Genomic DNA, 23,173 nt, shown 5'->3' with positions numbered 1-23,173 from the left:
ATGACCATGCTCCCACCGAGCGGCTAGAGCGCGTTAACATTTGACGCACGACCAATTGCCGCACAACCTGTACGACATACATACGCGTGTGTATGCGGTATGTGCGCATAATTCCAGTTTTACCACGATTCGCCGCGTTATTGCATCGCTGAAATCTCGCCTCCACTCCACAGACCTGTGACGGGCGCGCAGGACGCAGTCCGCCAATGGATCGCGTCACGCGCGTTGAAGAGTTCATTACGTGAATTTAGGTTAGACGGCAGTACCTGGAGATTGGTCTTAGGAGTGAAGGCGAGGGAAATAGATTCGAAGCAGAATGCGGGCGGCTATCGCGGTGTGCTGCGTCTTCCTCGGCTGCTGCACGAACGTCGTTTTTCTGGAGCTACTCGTCAAGTGGGTGACCGATGACTCGACTAACCTGTCACATTGCATAACGGCGCGCACTACGCTAGCCGTTTATTGAAACTTTCGGAATGCTCTTTTCTTTGTACATTATTTTCTTGTCTTTTAGTACTCGTAATTCACAAGTTGAAGGTGAAGCGTTTGCAATATTTTATTTTTAAAGCTGTGTCAAAATTATAATGAGCTAGGATAAAATAATTGTTGAAAAGTAAAAGAGAAATGGATGATAGTTGATTTGTTCTTTATCTTTCCAGGGACGATCCTGGCAGTGGAAACCTTATCACGTTCTCGCAATTCCTTTTTATAGCTGTCGAGGGATTTATATTCACGGCAAAATGTGGTACTGCCAAACCAAAAATAGGCTTAAAGGACTATTTTATCCTGGTTACAATGTTTTTTATTGCCAATGTATGCAATAATTATGCGTTTGACTTTAATATTCCCATGCCATTGCACATGATATTTAGAGCTGTAAGTAGTTAATAAGTTTGCTATATTAAGAATTACAAATGACATTCACTGTAACCATATCAATATATTGTTGCAGGGTTCTCTAATAGCAAACATGATTATGGGTATCATTATTTTAAATAGGAAGTACATCTTTAGCAAATATTTATCAGTATTTATGATCACTTCAGGAATAGCACTCTGTACAATTGTTAGCGGCAAGGAGATTAAATCCTTGCAGCAAAAAAATATAGTGCAAGTACCTACAACGCCATGGGAGGACTTTTTCTGGTGGAGTTTAGGTATATCTCTGCTCACGATCGCTTTGTTCGTTTCCGCCAGGATGGGGATTTATCAGGAAGTATTGCATAGTCGATATGGTAAAAATGCACGAGAAGCTTTGTATTATACAGTAAGCATTTCCTTTTTTTTCTCTTTTACTAGATGTCATGTATATCAATATCGCTGATCGACAATGTAATTCTTTACAGCATTTGTTACCGTTACCGTTCTTCTTAACGCTATCGTATAATATTTACGATCACTGGAACTTCGCACTCGCATCTGAGCCACTAAGGTTGCCTGTGATCGGTGTAGATATGCCATCGTTAGTCGTATATTTAATTGCCAACGTTCTTACACAGTATCCTTTTCTAAATATAGCTATGTTATAATATATATGCGCTAATACGTACGTACACATAATACGATATATCATCAGGCGCTATTACATCTCCGAAGTGTTCTCCTTAATTGTACTTTCAGATACATGTGCATCAGCTCCGTATTCGTGTTAACTACGGAATGCAACTCCCTCACAGTTACTTTAGTAATAACACTGCGAAAGTTCCTGTCGTTGTTATTCTCTATAGTATATTTCAAGAATCCGTTTACTATATACCACTGGATCGGTACGATACTAGTCTTCATAGGCACAGTTATTTTTACGGAAGTGATACCAAAGATTATGCAAAGCTTACAGCAAGAACCTAAAGCAAAAAAAATTGAATAAGTCACCGTTAAATTTAAGGATAAGACGGGCAAATAACCACATGTTTTATTTCTATCAGCTATATAATTACAAACTGTTCAAGGCATTTCATTGTGATTGTGTTATCTTAATACGTATGGAAGCACGTAAAAGAGAAACTCTTAGATGCAATGTGAAACGGTGTGGGAAAAGGAATCAATACCCGTCCGTTATTTTATATAAATTTATATGCTTTTATAAAATAATAATGAGTGGTTTTTGAAATGTAATCTCTACCTCAATTATATTTTCATAATTCAATTAATAAATAAAACAAGGATTATATTTTTGTTTTATTACTGTGAATCAAGTACCCACCTAACGAATTAACTTTGTGAATGCTTGCAAGTAAATTCGGCTGTTGTTAGTTCCGTGAATGATTTCGTATGTACGATTTTAACGATACAAGTATATATATATATATATATATGTATATATATATATAATTTTTTTCTTACAATAAATATATATCTATCTAGCAACAATTTAATTTAAATTCGATATCAGGGCACAATGTTCGAGTGTTATAGATAATCGTGTATCGCTTAATTTAAATCTCTTAGGCTCGTTGTTCAGAAAGTTCTTTCGGAAAGTGGCAGACGCATATAACGGTAAAAAAATGTTAAAATAAAAAAAAAGTTTATATCGCTGCGTCATACCTTGGCACGCATGTATAACTTCGTAAAATATCTTAGTTACATCTAATTAAATTAATTTCTTATATTTACATTATTTATGGAAATCAAGATGTACACTGAGAAGCAGATATGGCATTTGACGCGGTTACGGCGGTTAGCGCATGATACTATTGTGATGTGCGTCGATCCTCACACGAAATCCATAGTTAATATACCGCGAAGCGCCGGCCGCTGAAAACTAATTTCTTTTAGTTCTCGGTGGTTTTCAGCAACCGACGCTTCGCGGTATATTAACTGTGGGTTTCGTATGAGGATCGACGCACATCACGATAATGTCATGCGTTAATCGCCGTCGCCACGGCAAATACCATATCTGCATCTCAGTGTACAATGGCACGAGTTAACTATCCGCATACGAGCCAGTTACCTGAATACTCGTTGAAACAAACATTAGTTGATTACGATATAAATGTACAAAAATGTAAGAAAATTAAACTAAAATCCAAGAAAAAGGGTTACGCTGCTGTCGCCGTGCACAGCCAAAATATGAAAAACGGATTTATTTTATCACGAGTTTAACGCCAAGATAAATGAATGTAATATTCCATTCTAATCTAATTTATATTACAATTACGTACTAATGCGTATTATAAACGTTGCAACTATAGAAGAAATATTTTTTTACTAATTTAAAATTGGTCAACGTATATGTATAAGTTTTAACTTATTCTTGCGATCAAAGTCCTAAAAAAGGATCTAAAATAGATGGGAGGTAAAGATATATGTAAAATTTATACAATTTGTTTCAATAATAAATATAGATCACTATACTACATTATGAAATCAATTTAAAAACTGATTTTATAATTTAGTACAGAATTAAAACAGCCTCAAAAAATCATTGGCCTTTCTATCAATAATCATGGTCTAATATTCTTGCAAAGATCAAACAAATTATGATCTCAATCGCATTTTTATTATGTATAGTCTGTAAAATAAAATATATATTTTATATATAAAATATATATCTAAGATCGATTAAAAACAGAATTCTATCAAATTGTCTAAGTTTCATCCTCGAGAAAAATATATTCTTGATGTCAAAAAGAAAAAAATTGATAATTATATGAAAAGGAATCACTTGCTTTTGAATTTATAATGTTCCAAAAAAACATTCTCTATAAAAGATTAAAAATCACAAGAATAAATCGTATACATATATCATAATTTGTCAATCTTCAAGCTAAAACCATTTCACGTTAATCGATTTATTTTTGATAAAATTCAAATAACTGGTTGTTAAAATGGAAGTGATTCGGGTTTTTCCACAACCTTGAAGATATTAGACAGTTCGTCAACCAAGGTTTCATATCTATAGGCCACTCGTATATCCGGTACATTAGTTCGAGTGATATCATTACCAGCAACTCCTTCTTTCGTATAATTAGGTCCAAGCCAGTACTGTTTACTCTAAAAAAAAAAAAAAAACAATTGTTATAAATATGTATTAAATAAATATATGAAATAAAATTAAAAATATTTTATGATTATAATAATATATTCATAAAAGATAAAAGCTGATATAATTACTAACTTTATGTGGAAAGCCACTCATAAGAACTGAATTGCGTGCCAGCTCGCACATGTCACACGAACTAAGTTTCCATACTTGGGCAGCAATACTATATTCCTCCATCAAAGGTTCCTATAATTAATACATTATATTATATCAACATATAATGTATTAAATACACAAAAATAATTATTTTTTTATGTATTAATACATTTTACAAATTATAAAAAAATACCGTATTTTTTATTGTATTATCTACATTCTACAGTATATTGTAATTTTTCGTTTACTTTGGTAAAATGAAACTGGAGAGGATCGTCCGTGGACAGGCTTATACATAACCCTCTAGCAAGATATTCTGGAAGTGGATTACGGTGATAGTTCAAGAAAAGAGAGTTGTTACTGAGCGGCGACATTGCAATTCCAATTTGCGCCAGGTAATACAAATATTGAAGTACGGGCACTTTTCTTAGCAGTAAACCATGCGAAATATTTTCTGCCATCATGTAACCACATACGAGATGTTGAATAGGCCCTGCTTCGCCGCAATGAGGTCTCAAGACAAATGTATTAAAACCTTGTTCTCTATAAAAAAAATTTAATATTTTAAAAGTAATGATATAATTATTCAAAATTAAATAGAAAACGTTAATAATCAACATACGCTCTAAAATGATTGAGGACTGTCATATTTGCATAAGTGTAGTACTGATAATATCCATACGGCGGGTTTTCTATATCGTCCCATTCTGCAGGTGGACAAACGTCTTTATCAAAAAGAGGATTCTCCGGTTTACTTTCATCATCCACGGAATCAAAACCTATTACCTACATAATAACATAACCAATTTAGAACGTTTAAAAAATGTACAAAGCAATAACAAAAAAATATATTAAAATAACATAAAAACGTACATATTGAAGAAATTTATGCAGCTCTGGGTGAGAATTGGGATCGTTGGTTACTTCAAAGAGCGGCAGGAAGATGTTGTTGATAATCTCTTGAAAATTTGTCATGAGTTTGTTCAGCTTAAATATATCGCTATACAACATAAAATGCGAGCAATGAGAAATCGATCAAAGCAAAATATACCTCCTGCACGTGCTCTGTATAATAATTACTTACTATAATCTAGGAATTTGTATAAGCCAGCGTACGTTATCCGAATAAACGTCGCTTTGAATTGCCCATTTAGCTAGCTTATCCCATTCTTCTGGACCCTTGCCATAGATCGAAAGACGCAATTCCGCGTTTTGATATTTAGATTCCTCAAGATCGCTTGCCACTTCCTTAATTATTCGTGCAAAATATGTGCCGTTCAGATAATTATCAGTTTTAAGAAAGACTTCACGCAAACGACTCTCGCCGATAGGATTGTATTTTGCGTTAAATTTGTCGAATCTATGAAACGTGTTTCTGTCCTAAGAAAAAAACAGAAAAAAAAGAGAAAATAACGTATAATACTATTTAAAATATGTCTTCAATATTTTAAAGTAAATAAAGATTACTTACTGCATGTACGTCTAGCATGTCGACGCTTAGATCGTAAGTCGTAAGATTCATGGATTGAAAAACTTCGCGAAGTGTCATAGTTTCACCGGTTTTGGAACAAGTGACCACTTCGTCGGCGTGATTCTTCAACGTTTTCTTGATAAATCTAAGCAAGTGCTTTTGATTCATGCACGATGCCGCGTGTATGTGAGTGTCAACCTGCGAAAATATCGTTAATATGTAAATAAAAATTTAATTGAAAATAAAACCATACCATAAATCAAAAAATTTCTTTAATTTTCTGTTTGCGTACAAACCTTCCTAATATTGTAGAAGTCTCTGTGCGGCACAGCTTTTTGACTTGCCAATTCTCTGAGCTCGTTTAGTAGTACATGTAATTGATATTTGGAGGAGAGATAACTTAATCGTCGGTAGCAGAAAGATTTCAAAGGTCCGTCGGCGATCATGGCGCACAAGAGATTCATGTCTTGGACGAAGGCCGCCAAGTCCGGATACGAATACGGGAGCGGCTTGTTGTTAGCCAGATCCTCGTCATTAGCGAACAGGTTGAACACGCCGTTGACCGGCACGATCTTGTAATTTTTTGACGGTGGAAATTCACATTCCCATGGATCGCCCCGGGAAGCAGGAGCATGCACTGGGTGATCTGATAATAATTAAGACGCGTTAACAAATCAACGTTTTGCGTTGTAACTGTCTGCTGCTGCAGCGCTGTTTAATTTATTCCGAAATAATAACTATCTCGCACATGATAAAAAGACTCTATGATGTTTTATAGTGGCTAATATGTGACTCAAAACAGCGTGCAACAGGATATTCAAGGTAAGGATATTAATAGGCATTAGGAAGACCTGTCCGAGAGTCGTCTTTGATCAGCGCGTCGATCTCCGCGTCGGATTGAGTGCTCCTGATTTCTTTCACACTATCCAGCAGCTCATTCCCTTAAGAAATATGTAATAAAACTAGCATTGTATACTTTTCATTAACTCATATGCTAAGAATGCGTAGTGCTTAGCACACTAAACTAAAGCTGTGCCTTGTATAAAGCCCCGCACGAGAAGTTGCGTGATTGCACACGCGTCGTTACGCCCGACGAAAAAGGAAAGAAACAAAAAGTTACACAATACACGAGCTTAACGTCGTTATTGGCATCGACGCTTGAAGCATTAAAACGTTGGTGTTAATTACACTGGAGTATTTCGTAAGATTCACAATCACATGTTTGCTGATAACGACATGAGGGAAGAACATCAAGGAATACGTGTAACATAAAAATGTATGAAGTATTGGGTTGGATCTTCAACATACATTTTGAGACACAAGCTCGTTCCTTAATCAGCGATAACTACCTTCGATGGCCTTGCGATCATCGTGATGAACTTCGTCGTCCAAGGTAAGTGGTCTTTTATCGATACTGCGCAGAAATCTAGATGTAATAGTCGGGAAGGTCTGCTTAGAATTGTTCATGTATTTCTCGCGTATTGCCAATGCCTGCACCAACATCTTTGAGGCTCTTTGAAGATCTTCCAAAGGTACCTGCATATAATTATTAAAGGTATAAGTACAGAAATAACATCAGTTAAAGCAAGGTATGCGTAAAGTAATTTTTCAAATTAATCGGTCCCGATTGTGGCGTTTACTTTTTACGTCGAAAAATCACATCAAACGTTAAAAGCAAGTCTAGTAATGCGTTCAGCTTCTGTCACAATTTCCAGAATTTAATTATCTTATAATCGAAAAATGTTTTTATTTAATTTGATCAAATTTAATAAAAAGGTATATATAAAATAAATTTAACCTTTTATTTTATATATACATTTGAGTTGAAATCACGCAAAATTATATGTACGATTAATTTAATTTAAGTCATAACCAAATTTGTGCTTAATTTTTTTACACATTATTGATTAAATGAATATTTCAGGTTATACCAACGAAACTAGATTAAACACATTTTTTATAGATTAATGTTGATGTAACGATGTAAAAGAGAGAAGGGGCAAAGCCAGGCGACCAAAGGTTTCTCGCATAAATCCGCAGTCTCAAGGTTTCCGTTTCATACAAAATCTCTAAGGACACATCATGCATAATAGTTTCGCGTATCCGTGAAACCATAAAGCTAAAGTCACATCTCGGTTAGATTGATCTTGTAAAAAAAATTAATTAACCAAAACCTATTAGTTAGTCATGAAACTCACTCCGGAAGTATCTTCGCCGGATATGGAGACCCGTTGGAAATGAGGTACGAAATCATTTTCTTCGATCTTAAAACTATGATCGATGTCATCAGGAATTCCTGGATGGAGCGAAGGTTCGTAATGACTGCGACGTTCTTCAAGATCCTTCGCTGCTCTGTCAAATAAAACAAAAAAAAATCTATTTAAAGGAACAGTCTATTTTACCTAAAAGTTTCGCAGTAAAAATATACCCCTTTCTACAAAAAAAAAAACCCTCGCAATTCACTCGGAAATGTAAAAAACGCGACTTCGTCACTTCTGCTTTCATAATGTCAATGCGCGGAGATTACCTCAGAAGAATCCTATTATCCCTCGTCCATCGTTTCGACTCGTTTGCGCCGGCGAACATGTTACGCGATCGATGCCACGTGCTCGAAATTGATTGCCTTTACATGCGGAATAGATCGCGGTGGTCCGGCGGAAGCGCGGGTCGAGTAACGTTACGCAAATTCGTGCTTCGCTTTTTTTCACACTCATTTGCAGGCCCCTCCGCGAATTTTTCCGCACACGACACATCGGATTACATTCCACCAAGATGAGTCCCCGAGTTCTCCTGACTTAGCGGCGTCTTTCGATCACAATCGCGGATCGATTCTGTTACCCGAGCTTCGGTGGCACGGCCGGATATCTCCGTGATCTTTCATGATTAGTCGACCGGAACACCTGATATGTAAGTTCTCTTTATGGAAGCTGACGGGGCACGATGGAAGCCGTGTGACCCTTCCTCAATTTCTTCCACGATCTCATGCATACATTTTCACTACCCCGCCGTTCCATCAAATAAACGCTTCCGACTTCGTTCCTGAACATTCGATAGTCACTCGTCGTTTTGCCGCAGGAAATTACAAGCGTTTTGCGTTTGCAAATATTAAAAAAAATATATCACCGTTGTATCGAGAGATATCGATTAGAATATCGAATTAAATAAATTGGAAGGAAAAGCGGTGAAAAATTATATATAAAATCTCGATACAAGGGAAAATTAATTCATGCATAGAAGAAAAAAGAAAAAAAAAAACAGATAGAGCATGAATAATATTTCTGTCGCGCAAAATGGGTATTAAACAATCTTTCGGTCATAAATTTAACTTTTTTTTTTTTACTCTTTGCCTTTGTTTTATTATTTTGTGTCCTATCTTACTTGGTTGACAAATCGTTGCGGGATGTGGCGAAAGAGAGTAACATTTCTCGGTGTAATAACAGTGTGCTATACGACGCTGCGGTAAATGCGTTTATCACACCTTAGTACGTACTTGCCTCTCCAACGCGATAAATCTCGCTAAACGTCACAACTATAAAAAGGTTAATTTTAAAGAGAATAAAAAAGAAAACTGCCAAAATATAAGGAACTGTCAATCAATTCGCAACACCATTTGGTCATTAAAGTTTCGAAATGTCTATTCGTTTATTAATTTTGTCGCTTTCTTAATTTTCTTGCTGATCCTTGATCGTTTTAACCGTCTACTTATCCGCGAGATTTAAATTCAACACGCAAACGGAAATCGACGGAGGGGGGAAAAAACAGGATAAAATCTCAGATTTTAGCGTTTCAATCTAGATCCCTTGGCGAATCGTCGAATCGCGTGTTGCACGTCTCTGCGTCATTGAGGCTGTTTAAGCGCAAACATGAGGAGCGTCCCTCTCTTCGAGCGAATCACTCGCCAACATCGTGCAATCTCGTTCTCCACAGTGTCACCCGCGTAAAGATTAGCGCCGTTACAGTCCGATTATATCAAGCTTAAACGCGAAACTCTTAGCTCATTATATCTCACGCTATGCCAATTACGTAGATCAAACGTATGTGTGTGTGTGTGTGTGTGCGCGTTGTGTGTGTATATCAATTGCATTGCAGTATAGATGCTTTCGAGCTCCAGGAATGTAACTCCATCACACGACAATAAATCAAAACTTCTGACTTCAAATCGATTAAATGAAGAGCGACTTAACGTAGCGCAAATAGATTTCATACATTTATCAGATGTTTTTATTTTATTTTATTTTATTTTTTCAATAAAACGTTTGATGCGATAAATTTCTATACTCTGAAAAACAAAACTTGAATCGGTATCTGCGTTGCGTTCCGCCACGTGACGTTAATTTTCCCACCGAAATATCGACCGCACTGAACACGATTGAGATCGATGCGATTTCGTAAGATCCCGGCGATTTAATTCCCGATAATTACGACGGTTTAGCGTGCGGTATCATTTGCGCGCCGTATCGTGCCAGATCGCCGATTATTATATCGCTTTCCGGTACCCTGGCATTCGAACGATACCTGGATGAAACCCTCCTCCACATGCGTGCGCGATTGTACGACCCGCGCCGGAAGTTGCGCGCACTGCCACGTGCACGTCCGATATCAACGGCAGCCGCGCGAGAACTGAGCGGGTGGCCGCGAAGGGCGACTGATCGCCGGCCACCCCTTCGGACCACCCCCGCGCCGGACTTTCCGCCGCATTTTACGGCGCTCGCGTGTATGTACGGAACGACCTAGCGCGCTTGGGTTTCCTTATACGTGACGTAACTTCCTTGCACGCTGTAATATCCTTTATGCATGCCGAACACATCAAAGCCTAGCGTCTAACGTAATACGCGCGAGGCGTATTTATCGTTCGCTTAACCGGTCGTTCAGGCCTCCCGAATAATCTATCTGTTGCATCGTTTTACTTTAACCCCGAGAGTCCCACTGACGGTACGCGGCCGTCGCGAAACGCATATACGTCAATGGGTGCTCGTGATACACTTCAATATCGCGGCGATATCGTGAGCGCCTCCAGTTAAGAGGCAACAGGCAGAAATACGAACAGCGGGAGTACCACCTTGAGCAAGCCTATTGGCTTTTATTTCGTTGGCGAAGCAGCAGCGATCGATTTTGGAGGAGGTCGTTACACGAGGTGTTTCGCAACGAGGTCTGACGATTCTGAAAGCGCGTACCTTCTATCCCGATAAGCCCGGGGCTTCCCGTCGAAATTTTATCAGCGCCTTTCGCGGCACGACCTCCCGTGCCAAAACCCTTAGGTTGTTTCCGCCGCCGGGGCGGTTCTATATTTAAATAAGTATTAACGATTATGACACACATTTCGAATTATCGTGTTGCATTAAGCGTCTCGAGGCCAAACAGGCGCACACGTCCCGCGTTGAATTATTGATCGCAGCTTTATTGGCTGCAACGATGAGAATTCCGTTCACGACGACGACAACGACGGCGACGACGACGATTTTATCGGTGATCAACGGCTGTTCCAAGGTAATCCGCGATTTTCACGCAATCGATAAACAAAGATTGCGCAGTCGATCTAAATAACGCACGCGAGTGCAAACGTATCCTTTCGATATACTTGCACAAATATATAAATATATTTGCCATCAGGCGACATGTTTATAGATAATAACGCGCAGCGCAGCCAAATGTGCACGATTGCGGATCTTTTACGTTTTCATTACTCCGATTTTGCTCGAAATTTAATAATTTAAAATGAGTTGAGAGAGACAAACGCGGACCGTTGATTAAAAATAACACAAATAATAAGTATCGCACAATTCTCTTATTTATACACAATTTATTTTTAATTTCTTCGAAAAAAAAGGGGGAAAAAAGAAAAAAGAGAGAGAAAGATAAGGTTAATAAAATTTATATCTAATTGCCATTGAATTAATTGAAGAAAATTAAATTAAAACTGTATAATTCTCCACGACACTCAAATACTGTTAAAAGCATTTCGTCCGCGCTACATTATTGCATCTCAATCAATTTGTACAGTTAAATATGCGCTAATTCAATATGCTCGATGCAATTTAAATGCTGCAATGCGCACCATATAGATAAACTAGCAATAAGCGTTTTTATTAGAAAACGTAATTAATTTTTTAAAGCGTAGAATAAAGAATTTGGGAATTCGAAAAAGGTGTAAAGAGCTGCAATGCGACATTTCTCGCGCAAAATTCGCAAAATGTTCACCTCGGCCTCTCCAGCCGTGACGTGGGCGACGTGACCTACCCAGTCTCTATCCATTATATCCTTCGCTTGGATCTACATAATACATCATGGTAAAATATCTATCAACGATAATAATTCGAAACTGGTTCCAAGCGAGCCACGTTCCGCCGTACGTTGAACATTAATGCGTAAAACGTTTTCTTATTGTTACAATATGTTGTAAGAAATGGAACAGCCGTTCGTATTACGTTCACCGTTCGATTGTCAATAATGCGAATACAGCTAAGATCTTTTATACAATCGTAATAACGGTGTATATAACTATAAAACCTCTGCAAATAAATAATGAAAATGTAATCGAAATATTCCACGAATTTTTTTACCTCAAGATTTTCTGACTAATAAACTCTTTTTTTTTTTTTTGCTTTACCTTCACCGAATGCCAATTCCCGTTAAAAGCTCAGGCAAGAATTAGTAAAGCGAATGCAATATTCCTTCGGCAGAAAAGCAAATTAATTAGAAATACTCTCGACGTATTTAAAAGCCGAGTTTGCATTAATACGATGGTATCATTGTATCGCACAAAGAATAAATGATCTACTCGTTTCTTAATTTTCGTAAAAGCCTCTAAATGTATTACGATATTCCACTGTTTGAGATAATCGATTGCGACACTTATTTAGATATGTTACAGCGTAATTTTGAAAACGCTAGAGTGTTTAAACTGTTCGATCTTCGTGCTATTTCTCGTAACCAACATATAAAAAGATCAATATAGATCGAGAGCTCAAATATTTTCTATGCTTAATTAAACTTTTAATTTATATAGTGGCGTGAGTAAATAAAAAGGAAAGATTCATTAGCCAAAAAAAAAAAAAAAAAAAAGCGAAGATCTGAATTATGAAAATTACAGACATTGTATAAATAATTGCATTGATGCTTACTTGACAGTCAATTGTCGTTGGATCAGAAGTTTTTTCTCAATCTGCTCGATCGGAAATTGAGGCACTTCGTAAGGTGCTGAAATCTCATTGGGCAATTCGTGAGATGCGAGTCTTAAACTGCTGCTACCGCCTGCAACGCTACCAGCACCTTCAATACCACCAAAGACTGGACTTTCGCTGCCTGTAAAAAAAAAATAAAATAAAACAAAATAACTTTGCTAAACGATTGATGATTAAAGGATGATTCAATCGTAATATCGCAACATTATATACTTTCTCTATTAAATCTAGACATCAATTTATTTCTAATCTAATGTGATATAACGTACAAAACTTTGATTTACTTCATTTTTATATTCATATTTCTTTACTTCATGTGACATTATTATTTTACTTCAACTCTTTCTCGTTCACCTTAAATCTGATGCAAATGCAGGATACACAAATAAGTACACCGCAATGTTAGTAAGAAAACCGTATGCACGTGAAAAGCACGTATATTAAATTCAAGAATTTCAAACGCATATTACAGATGATATCAAAATACAAATGTAACAATTTCTTATACACCTTGAATCAATTTAGACAAACATAATAAAAGATTTGCAATACACAAAACTTATGTGCTATTAGATAAAAAGTAGAGAGCCAGTAGTAGGTCGCGCGATAAGGAATTAAAGAAAGAAAATAATAGGATTAAAGCTTCTTTCGCCGTTGACGATTTACCATTATTTACATATTCCGTGACTTGTCCAGTTTTCTGCAACCACTCGGTAATGGAATTGCGCTTGTACACAGCGAGAATTTCATTCTCATTTCCCATTTCGACAATGTCAATTGTTTTCATCAACTCAAATCGTTACGTTTCTGCAAACATTTTTCGGTTCTTCGTTATACCTACATGTATGTTTACGCGATCTCATTACTCGAAAAAGCTTGAAATGATCGATCGTCTCTGACTCGGTCAAAAATACGACATAAGCAGCTCAAGACAATTTTAATCCAATAGACGCGGTGGCCTTTGTAGTTAGCCGAAAGTGTACGTCTCTACATTACAAAATAGTGAACAATTGAATTAAAATATTACTTTTATTATTCTTGCCATTAACGCCGATTATTTCTAATTCGACGCCGCTTTATTACTCTTATTCTAGAGAGGGTCAGCAGTCCGGCAACGATCGCACTTCCGCGTGAGACGCGTCGTTCTCCCACGATATTATCAATGGAACCAATAAGCTCACCCGCGACCCTCGACAAATCTACAAAGAGCGGCACAGCGCCGAGTTATTAATAGAACGCGGCGCGGTGCACGCTGACAAGGACTGTTGATTTCATTCGTCAAACCAGCGAACCGTTCCCGTCTTCGGCGCCGTGAGGGCAAAGAGAGACTCGCGCGTGCATTTGTCGTTACCGGGACCAGGTTCTGCAATAGTAGAGCGATTCTAACATATGTATAATACAAAGAGTCGCTGCGACAAAGTTGTTACGAGTGTCCTACGCAGCCTTTATAGTCCTCGACGTAATACTACGTCTACGTCAGAAGTGTGGGTGAATTGCGACCGAGTCAGGGATGATTAAGTTACGCCTGTACCGGTACTCCCCCTTCCCCCGTCTAATTTACATGAAATTGACACGGATGTGTTCTTGTAAACTATGTAGACGGATCACGTCGAGAGCAAATCGAATATCTCTTTTTGTATTCCGTAATATGACTCTATTTTAATTCTTTCCAGTCGATGTCAGGTTCCTTTTGAAATCCATGGTAATTTAAAAAAAAAAAAAAAAAAAGATCGTACCGCGCGTGTTATTTATTTTAATATTTTGTTGCTAATAATTATACATAGTTGTGGCTTTCGTATGCGCAAATTACGGTTATTTGTGGCCCAACAATAGCGTAAACTCGCGCCGAAATTTATTCTGCAAAAGAATTTGTGCGCTTGGGAACGGTGGAGTCAATAACTTTCGTTTTGAAAGAGAAATGTATAAAACAAAATGGCAAATTCCAACGTAAATCAATAGCAAATTATCGACGGAGAGAATTTGCAACGTGCGCTGTTTAACAGATTCGCTTCTTATTTGAACATCGACGGCGGCGAATGAAAACATCAGCTTGCACTATAAATAGATGACCCGAAGAAATATTTCTAGATCGTTCTCCTCGAGGTCGGCACCTCAGAAGTCACCGTTTTTCACCGTTAGCGAAGATCCGCCGAGTGTGAATTACAATACTGCAAAGAATGAGAATTAAACGCGACTTGGAATCACTGTTGATGAATGTTTAATTCGTTCTTGGATCTAATTGTCGGGTTTATTTTCGTATCTCGGATTTTCACGTAACGTCTGCGTGAACTCCACTCGAACTGCGTGCACGAGATAAGCGAACGTTGCCGTTGGCGAATAAGAAAACATTATTTCCAGATAAAATATCTGCGACGGAAAAATAAAATTCTGACGAAATTTACGAGCAAATGTTAAAAGCAAATTTAATCATCAGTCAAGAATATTTTGGGAATGTTACACAGTAAGTTGAAATGTTTTTGTAATATAAAATTAAAAAAAAATAAAAAACACCTGCACTTAAATTATTTAAAGAACTCGTTAAACTTTCCACAAAGTTTACGTAAAAAGAAGCACGCTGTGAATACCTGGGTAAACGATTCGAATGACTCGTGAAACAAAGATAAACGTCGTATAAGGTTACTCGAATTCGTAAGAAGTGAATCATGAATTTATCGATATTTAACGTTTCTTGTTACAACGTGAGATGCTAATCACGGAGTGACTTTCGACAATGATCAACATATTTAACGAGCTGTTGCGTCGCATCGACGGCGATTAATCGCTTACTTTGATCAAGTAATTTTTTATTCCATGTATAAAAAAAAAGTTACGTTCATAACAAAAGACACAAATGTAGTAATATTTTCTATTAAATTTGCAGATATTTCTTTTCCTTTGGAGTTATCAAAAAGAACCATCGTTTAAACACATTTAAATCTTTTAGTTGTAAATTAAAATTTAACTTAAGAAAATTAAATTTGAAAAAAAAATTTACTTTATAAATATGTATGCGTATGAATTGAGCAACGATTCTTTTAAAGTTTATACGACAATTTCGATTCAAAGTCTTATATTACGTCAACTTGTACTAGAGTTGGCGTCGACATATCTCGTTTGACACTTTATTCTTTTCAAAATCAAAAACAACTCAACAAAAACCTGATAAAAGACTCTGGCATTCGTTACGCCAGTAATTTACTGCTGCTAATGATCACTCGAGAGACGAAGAGTGTCCGAGATATTTCAATAAAAAGAAAAACTTTTTAAAACGCATTTCGCGATTCGTTTTAATTCCAAGTTTTAAATCGCGAGTGTCAATAGTCGGACAAGTCGGTCCATGCGATGCGAATTTGCGAAGTTTCTCTAAGTTTTGCACAAACTTGCGACACGAGGAGGCCCTTCCGGGAGGATCCTTGATGGTCACTCGATCCCGCGCGACTCCCAGTTTATCTATCGCCGAGCAGTTTACAACGACTTCGCCGCGTAGAAAAACGCAGAATATGAGTTCACTGTCGGAGAGGTCTTTCTCTTTCGAGAAAGAAAGAGAGACACTTTGCCGCGTGTTTAATCGACGACGCGTCGGGGGGCACTGACCATACCGACTGGTTTGCGAGAGTGTCGAATGCAATGACTATGCCAGGATGAGAAGAAGGGAGGAAATGCTTGGTAGAATCTTGGCGGCAGTGCCGCATCACGGAATCCGCGTGCGTACGCTCGCGCGTGGATTGTACGCGCGTGCGGAACCGCGCGTGGACGCCGATACGCGATTAGGTTCGCTGCAGAGGTCCCCTAATTACAAAACATCGTTACAAACATCGGCCCGGCGCGATGAATTTTTATCCGCCGCGCGCAAATATCCGCGGACATTCCTTCAAGAGGTTCTGGAGAACTTTACATTTTCGAAACAGACACCCGACGTAATCCTAAATAACTCTGCGGGATTGAAAGTTGCACGTGGCGACGCAAGGACTAATAATACGCTCGATGAGATTTTTGGAACTGGATCTACGCCACATTCCCGCATTATCGATGTATTAATATCTAGCTTTATTCATCATACGCGCGCGCGGAGCGTATCGGGGGGGAGGGAAAAAGTTGGCGTAAACATCACGCAACGCGCGGCAGCGCGAGCGAAATGCACGTTTTCGTATTTTCATTGCAATAACACATTCGCGGACACACGACGGCGGCGCGCGTACCTATTTCCGCGGTGACCTACATCTCGTCGCAGCGCGACACGCATGATCATTACGCGTGCATGCGTAACCACGTAGGTGTCCGGCGGATTATGTACGAGCGACAGAACGGGGGATGTGCGTGCGAAAGGCCGGCCTATTGTTGACAATTGTATAAGCCGTAAATAATGTGCGGCCGTTTAAAAAAATATCACCTGCCCCTTTGTAACTCTAAGAGCTGCGCTAACAATCAACGTAGGCGGCACGTTTTTTATCCACGATCTCACCGAGGCGTATTTATCTTTCTCTCGTTTTGTATCCGATACTACCCAAGATATAAATCTAACAATGCTAAACATGTTGACATTGTTTGTCACCAACAATTTAATATAGTGCGAGTGCCTCTTTATCAGAGTTAATTCATTCTCTTAATTTAATAAATGTTTCTTTTTAATTATTTACAAAAAAAAGAAAGATAATAATTAATGGGACGTCAGTAATAAGTTTTTCTTTTTCTTTTTTTGCTTGAGTTTTTTTTAATCTATACGCAAATACTGACTTAAATTTCAATTATGACCAGAAATAAATACAAACTGTTTGAAACTCATAAACATTGTCATTCGAATAATGAATGCAAAAAAACTTTATTATTTTTTGAATGGAATAGCAATCATTTCACTAATGTTTCCTTTAATAATTACAGTATTATCTCCGACTTATATTCACAGTAACTTGTGTATTTCTGTAATTAAGACTTTAATGGAAAAAAAACCTTCTTTGGTTCAAGAAAATGAGCGACAATATGTAACACGTATATACGGTTGAAAAAAATTCCGGAAAGCCATAAAAAGGCGTAAAAACTTGCAATTTCCCGCGATAAACACAATAATTTAGCAATAAAAACAATTAAAAGGATGTACATATAACGTATAGGTATAATGCCGGGTCGTTAGTTATGTTATTGACAAGATAAGAAATGCTGACGATTGTAACGGATACAGATTCGTCATCGTTGTTATTCACACGTTACACAAATTTTTCCGCTAAATGCAGAAGTGCCCGTTATCTGGGACAGTTCCACAGTAATGTAACGTCGACACAAATGCGTTTTGTCAATTGCGTCGATCCCAACATCAAGTAATTAAGCAACGCAGCATAATTTTACACAAACGCGAGCTCCCGCGCTCGCTTTTACCTTCGTAATATTCGTCCGGATCGATCAGAAAGTTCGACAGGCGTAAGGAACCAAGGAATGCTTCGTTCTCCGAAGTGGTAACGCCTCTGATCGACATTTTTCCTAGCCCTGAGTCACGCGATCCTCGTTGCAGCGTAAATTGCACTATCGACGATTCACCTTACTTCGGCAGAAAATTTATTAACTTGTCCTCTCCGATAAGGAATTCTTGGGAAATTCTCTAGGATGTCACAGAATAAATGTCCTTCGCGATACCGCGTCTCTGCGATTCGAAAAGAGGAGATTCTATGATCGTTTGCGAGAGATAGGGATCGAGCTCGATGCCAGCAAAGCAACTTTAGCGTGTTGTCGCGCGTGACTTGGTTCTAACTACGTTGGAGACGTCGCGCTAAATTACGTGCTAATCAGCGTACTTATCAAACGTGCCAGCACCACGCGCGAAGGTCACAAAAGCGAACGGGACAATGAGAAACGCCGGGACAATTTCGAATTGCGCGAGCTCAAACGTGAAATCCTATATTTTCCGATTGGATTACGCGATTGCAAAACACGAGACTGCTAGTTCACCTATGTGTACTTAGGTAACAAACAAAAGTTTTAAATTCTTGAATAAAAACAAACCTTTAATTTAATTTTAAAATTCGGCAAAAACTTTAGTACTCTATTGTTATAACTAATTGTGAGGTAATTCGTTAAAAAATTATCTCGTTCGGTAACTCGTAACTGATTGTTTCTTAAAGAAGTGACTTGGCCTTCTTTATTTTTACACCAAACAATTCCTGCTAATAACCAAGTCAAGAGCCACTTACAATTAGAAGATTACGTAAGTAAAAACATTTAACTTTGATTGAAAAATTTAGAAAAAAAAACAGCTTATTTACGTCAAACGTTGTTCATGACTCACCTAGACGAAATTGATCGGGATTAAGAACTGTGAACGATTTTTACGAAGTGGAAGTCGGCCAATTATTGCCAAACTCGCCTGTACAAAACCCGTCACCGGAGCTATTTTCGCGAAATTATTAAACTTCACTCATTTTTCCAGATTCACCATTAATAACAATCGCTGTATCGATCGTGCAGTTATTGCAAAGAGGCGTTTTGCTAGAAATTCTCAGAATTTCATGTAACGACGCTTTATCTCGGAATTTACGACTGTGCATAACGCGACTCAACGAGGAGCACCGTGAAACTACCGCGTGACGAACAACCAAACCGTGGCTTTACTTCTGAGAAGCTCTTGCCCTCTATTCACGTTCCGAAAGTCTCGCCTCGCACTGACGAGACGAAACGAACACCGACGGCACCATTGTAACGACGGCCAAAATACTACCGGGCATCATCTGCAAAGAGAAGATCCTAGGCTGTCTGCCAACTTCCGAAATTTTTGCTCGTATCCGTTAACAAGAGTATGTACTGAAGAAGTTAAGAATTATCTTCCTACTTCGGAAGGAAGGTGAAGTGAGTTTTTTTTCGAATAATCCTTCTTACTGACTAGTCTTTGATAATTAAAATCACCCACTTCTGTAAGCTACATATAAAGCGTGTCTTAAAGTTATTATAAACAATAAATTTTTATAATAAATGCGTAATAGGACTGCGCAAATATTAAAATAAAGAACAGTTTTCATTTCCATTGATTTATAAAAAAACTTCATAATTTTATCTAGTTCTGTTGGAAATATCTATCTAATCCTTTTTCTTCTTTTTTTCGATTATTTATTTTTCAGATTAGCATTTCCGTAATAACCTTACGAGAATTATAACGAGTTTCTGACGACGAAAAATCTCCGGTGCATTTGTCTTTCATTCGCGCGCCTGCCGCATATAATTTATATCGATCCGTATTCCTCTCGTGAACTTTAATTAACTTCGCCTTCCGTGCAGCCAAATAAAACGTTGTAACGAGTTTATGCGAATCGTGACTGCTATAATGCACTGTTTAATACCACGATACATTTCGCGCTTATTTCGCGATATAATTGCGGTTAAGCGAGGTGATCAGCTATTTAAAGTAGGAAATCACGGAGGAATGCAAAGCCTTAATTAAAACTTTGCCGAGAACAAATATTTTTAATAATTTAAATTCAAATAACAATGAGAAGTTTACTAAATTTGATTAAATGTCTATCAAAGAATGACTTTCTGACAACTTAAAAAAAAAAGTCACAGAGAATAACTTCGTCATTCTTTTTTTCTTTTTTCTTTTTTTAATACGTCTCTATTATTCTGCTCCGCAATTATGATTACCTCCGTAAATTACGTTGAAACAACAATCGCTCTTTGCATAGGTAATTGATCTAAACCATTTCATTGATTAGTTATATTATAAAATGACAATCGATAGTACTCACGATCACGGTGATCTACGTTGTGGCTTGGTGTTGTCGAGCTATCAGCATCGCCCTCGCCATCCAATTCATAATAGATCCTGTCTGTGTCACCATTCACCTCTTTCACGCCGTGCATGGCCATCACGTCCTCCATAATTCTGCAAATACATTCGTCACTTTAAGTGCTCGCTTCGTTTAATTGTTCGCTACTGTTAAAAAATTATAATGTTGCATTATAATTTCTCTAGTCTCCTCTTTTGTATTATCAGAAAATCATGCCGAATGATCCTATTCTTATCGCATAAGAATTCTTATCTTGCGATAAGAAAGTCGTGAGAAAATAATATATAATGCAATATTAAACGTCATAATAACCAGGAACCGTAAAAAGACGTAACTGTTACTTTGTGATTTGATTGTCATAATATGAATTATTAATAAAATCTGATCTGCTTATTGATATTAATTAATGCTACACTCCGCTTAACTTTATTACTGATCTCTGATGTAACAAATTTATTATTCAATTTTACATAGTTTAAACGTTGAGTTTAAGAGTAAGTACCAATTAACAGTTGCAAAGTCGCACTTATTTAATTTAAATGGAAATTAATTGTATCTCTTTATTGTAATTAACGCGGAGCAGTTTAAAAAATGGCGACGTGTAATGGTTCTTTCGTCACTTGCATATTCAGCTTATTGCGGTTTGACCATTAATGCTTATATCTACATTGGAATGTGTTGCAATATGCTCATTAATACACAATAGCAACAATTACTTTTTTTTCTGCTTTTTTTTTTTTTGTTTTTTCTATACGCGCTTATACGACAAAATATACAAATTTAAACAGATTGCCATCGACAAAAGTGCACGTCATTCTTTTCTCGCTCCCGCCCAGCCCTTCTAATCGTCAAAGACTTTTTACGGAAGAAGAAGCACATACGCGTGGGTCTTTACAGCCGATCAATCTACCTGCTAACGGCTCACCGTGAAACGTTTTCACGCGCGTAGCGGTAAGTGCGAAACGATCGCGCTATTATTCGGCGTCCGTCGTATCGCGGAGATGCGTCTCTCGCATCCGGGAAACTTCTGTCACTTACGTATCACACTCGTCTCATACTCTGGCCCTCGCGAGAAGAAAAGTTCCACAAGCTCAACGGGATCGCCGCGTCGTCCACGAAACTGACGAAATGGACACGACGTTCGGCGCGGCGGATCACGAAACGGTGCAGTACGCGCGCTACACCAATCGTGACGGTGCGGCAGGTCGCGCCATCCAGCCGCTTCGATCCGCGCGATTTACAGCGTAAAGTTGCCCGAGGGTCGCGCGGCGCCTCGCTGGCGGAGACGTTCAGGATAAATGACTCGGCGCCGCTCGATCACACGACGCGAAGATTCTCGATGGGCGCTCGATCACCGGGAAGCGCGCGATCGCTGTCGCGTCGTCAGCGCACTCCTTCCCGAAGCGTCCGGATGTTAGCTGCGCCGCCGGCGTGTAAACACGCGTTATATATGCACGCTGGAGTACTCGGAGTCTGACGCATGCCGCGCACAGCCGCGCACGAGTCACGGCCTATCAAGATGACGTACGCATGAAGTCGTTGTCATCGATACGTCGACACGTGAATGTAGCCGCTTATCCGAGCGCATATGGGAATTAATAGATATACGCGTACTCCGACGTATCGAGATTTTGCGCAATCCCACATGATGTGACCCACTGATATTCTTGCGAAAAGTAATAAAGCCGATTATCTCTGACAAAGACCTCTTGTTCGCACACAAGCTCTTATTTTATATTTTGATAACTTCGAAATCGTCTTTTCCTATGACGCGGATTTTAATTCGATTATCGTACTCTAAATTTATACATGTATATATATGTATATATGCTACGAGAGTACTCCAATTCAACGTAACGCATTCTGAATAAAAATACTCTCGCGTGAATGATAAAATTCCACGAGCAGCTGTCTTATTAACGTTATAACGAAATTTACCTTTGTATGGGGTTACACTTGTTCCTCCTGCCCTCTCAACCCTCCCACCCTTCGTTTTCTTTCACTCTTTGTTTCTCAGGACTCGATTCCTTCCGCCCAATTTGCCCGTGTGTCACCGCGACGGAGGATGGAACGTGACAGCTAAACAATACCATTCTATGTGATGATAACTTGACGAGGAGGAAGAGGGGATGCGAGGCGAAGAGGTTAGAGGCACCTGGGCAAAAGGGTTGCGAAGCACCTACCTTTATTCCTTTGCTGAGCACTTGCGACGAAACGTAGGAACGAGTCTTCTCCAGCAAAGGCTCCTACGACACTGCTGTGCCCGTGGTGCGACGCGCGTGGCACTGAACGTGATTGGTCGGAGAGGCGCGACATAGGCCGCGGCGTTCCATTCCGGGTTGGCGCAGACTCGCTCCCGATCGCTTCCCGTGAAAATCCATACCCGCGTGCAACTGACCACCACGCATATCACCATGCCACACTAATTACACGGGCGAAGGAGGGGAAGAGCGCGGAAAATTTGCGTGACGCAGAACTTGCGTACCTACCCGCACGTAGATCGCAGGTGTAAATTAGAAAATAGCTTAGGGAGAAACGTCGCTGCGATCGGTCTCTCGATTAATGTATGTATACTTCAAGGTGGACTTGGAGTTTTGCACGTAAAACAAAAAAAAAAAAA

At 38.6% G+C, this 23,173-nt stretch overlaps 2 protein-coding genes across 12 annotated transcripts; one reads left to right on the top strand and one right to left on the bottom strand.

Annotated features, from left to right (window-relative positions):
• Positions 1 to 139: 139 nt before the first annotated feature.
• Positions 140 to 2,167, top strand: Efr (ER GDP-fucose transporter). Its single transcript, XM_070657458.1, has 5 exons — positions 140 to 393; positions 657 to 873; positions 950 to 1,264; positions 1,344 to 1,495; positions 1,618 to 2,167. Exons 1-5 carry the CDS (start codon positions 317 to 319, stop codon positions 1,862 to 1,864), a joined length of 1,008 nt encoding a protein of 335 aa, XP_070513559.1. The 5' UTR covers positions 140 to 316; the 3' UTR covers positions 1,865 to 2,167.
• Ampdeam (AMP deaminase) lies at positions 1,252 to 22,912 on the bottom strand. 11 transcript variants are annotated; one of them, XM_070657315.1, is made up of 17 exons: positions 22,737 to 22,912; positions 22,492 to 22,632; positions 20,512 to 20,648; positions 12,728 to 12,908; positions 7,805 to 7,958; positions 6,956 to 7,142; positions 6,458 to 6,547; positions 5,903 to 6,252; positions 5,607 to 5,804; positions 5,220 to 5,515; positions 5,009 to 5,135; positions 4,758 to 4,921; positions 4,384 to 4,678; positions 4,115 to 4,225; positions 2,201 to 3,990; positions 1,548 to 1,841; positions 1,252 to 1,434 (listed from the first exon to the last, which is right to left on the bottom strand). In XM_070657315.1, the coding sequence occupies exons 3-15, from the start codon at positions 20,642 to 20,644 to the stop codon at positions 3,820 to 3,822; spliced, it is 2,457 nt and encodes an 818-aa protein (XP_070513416.1). In that variant the 5' UTR covers positions 20,645 to 20,648; positions 22,492 to 22,632; positions 22,737 to 22,912; the 3' UTR covers positions 1,252 to 1,434; positions 1,548 to 1,841; positions 2,201 to 3,819. The 11 variants fall into 11 exon arrangements, with proteins under 11 accessions (XP_070513416.1, XP_070513425.1, XP_070513389.1 ...); XM_070657324.1 differs by having other exon boundaries at positions 3,853 to 3,990; XM_070657288.1 differs by lacking the exons at positions 1,252 to 1,434; positions 1,548 to 1,841 and having other exon boundaries at positions 1,877 to 3,990.
• Positions 22,913 to 23,173: the final 261 nt, after the last annotated feature.

Source organism: Cardiocondyla obscurior, linkage group LG01 (assembly GCF_019399895.1).
Source record: "Cardiocondyla obscurior isolate alpha-2009 linkage group LG01, Cobs3.1, whole genome shotgun sequence".
NCBI lineage: Eukaryota > Metazoa > Arthropoda > Insecta > Hymenoptera > Formicidae > Cardiocondyla > Cardiocondyla obscurior.
Note: the sequence above shows the minus strand (reverse complement) of the source record. Positions and strands in the feature narration are given on the sequence as shown.

Excerpts from the sequence above, each read along its gene's own strand:
- Efr (XM_070657458.1), top strand. The coding sequence starts at position 317 with ATGCGGGCGGCTATCGCGGTGTGCTGCGTCTTCCTCGGCTGCTGCACG. Across the intron at positions 394-656 it reads TTTCTGGAGCTACTCGTCAA|GGACGATCCTGGCAGTGGAA; the intron begins GTGGGTGACCGA and ends TTATCTTTCCAG. Across the intron at positions 1,496-1,617 it reads ATTGCCAACGTTCTTACACA|ATACATGTGCATCAGCTCCG; the intron begins GTATCCTTTTCT and ends TTGTACTTTCAG.
- Ampdeam (XM_070657315.1), bottom strand. The coding sequence starts at position 20,644 with ATGGAGGACGTGATGGCCATGCACGGCGTGAAAGAGGTGAATGGTGAC. Across the intron at positions 7,143-7,804 it reads CCGGCGAAGATACTTCCGGA|GTACCTTTGGAAGATCTTCA; the intron begins GTGAGTTTCATG and ends AATTATATGCAG. Across the intron at positions 3,991-4,114 it reads TGAGTGGCTTTCCACATAAA|AGTAAACAGTACTGGCTTGG; the intron begins GTTAGTAATTAT and ends TTTTTTTTTTAG.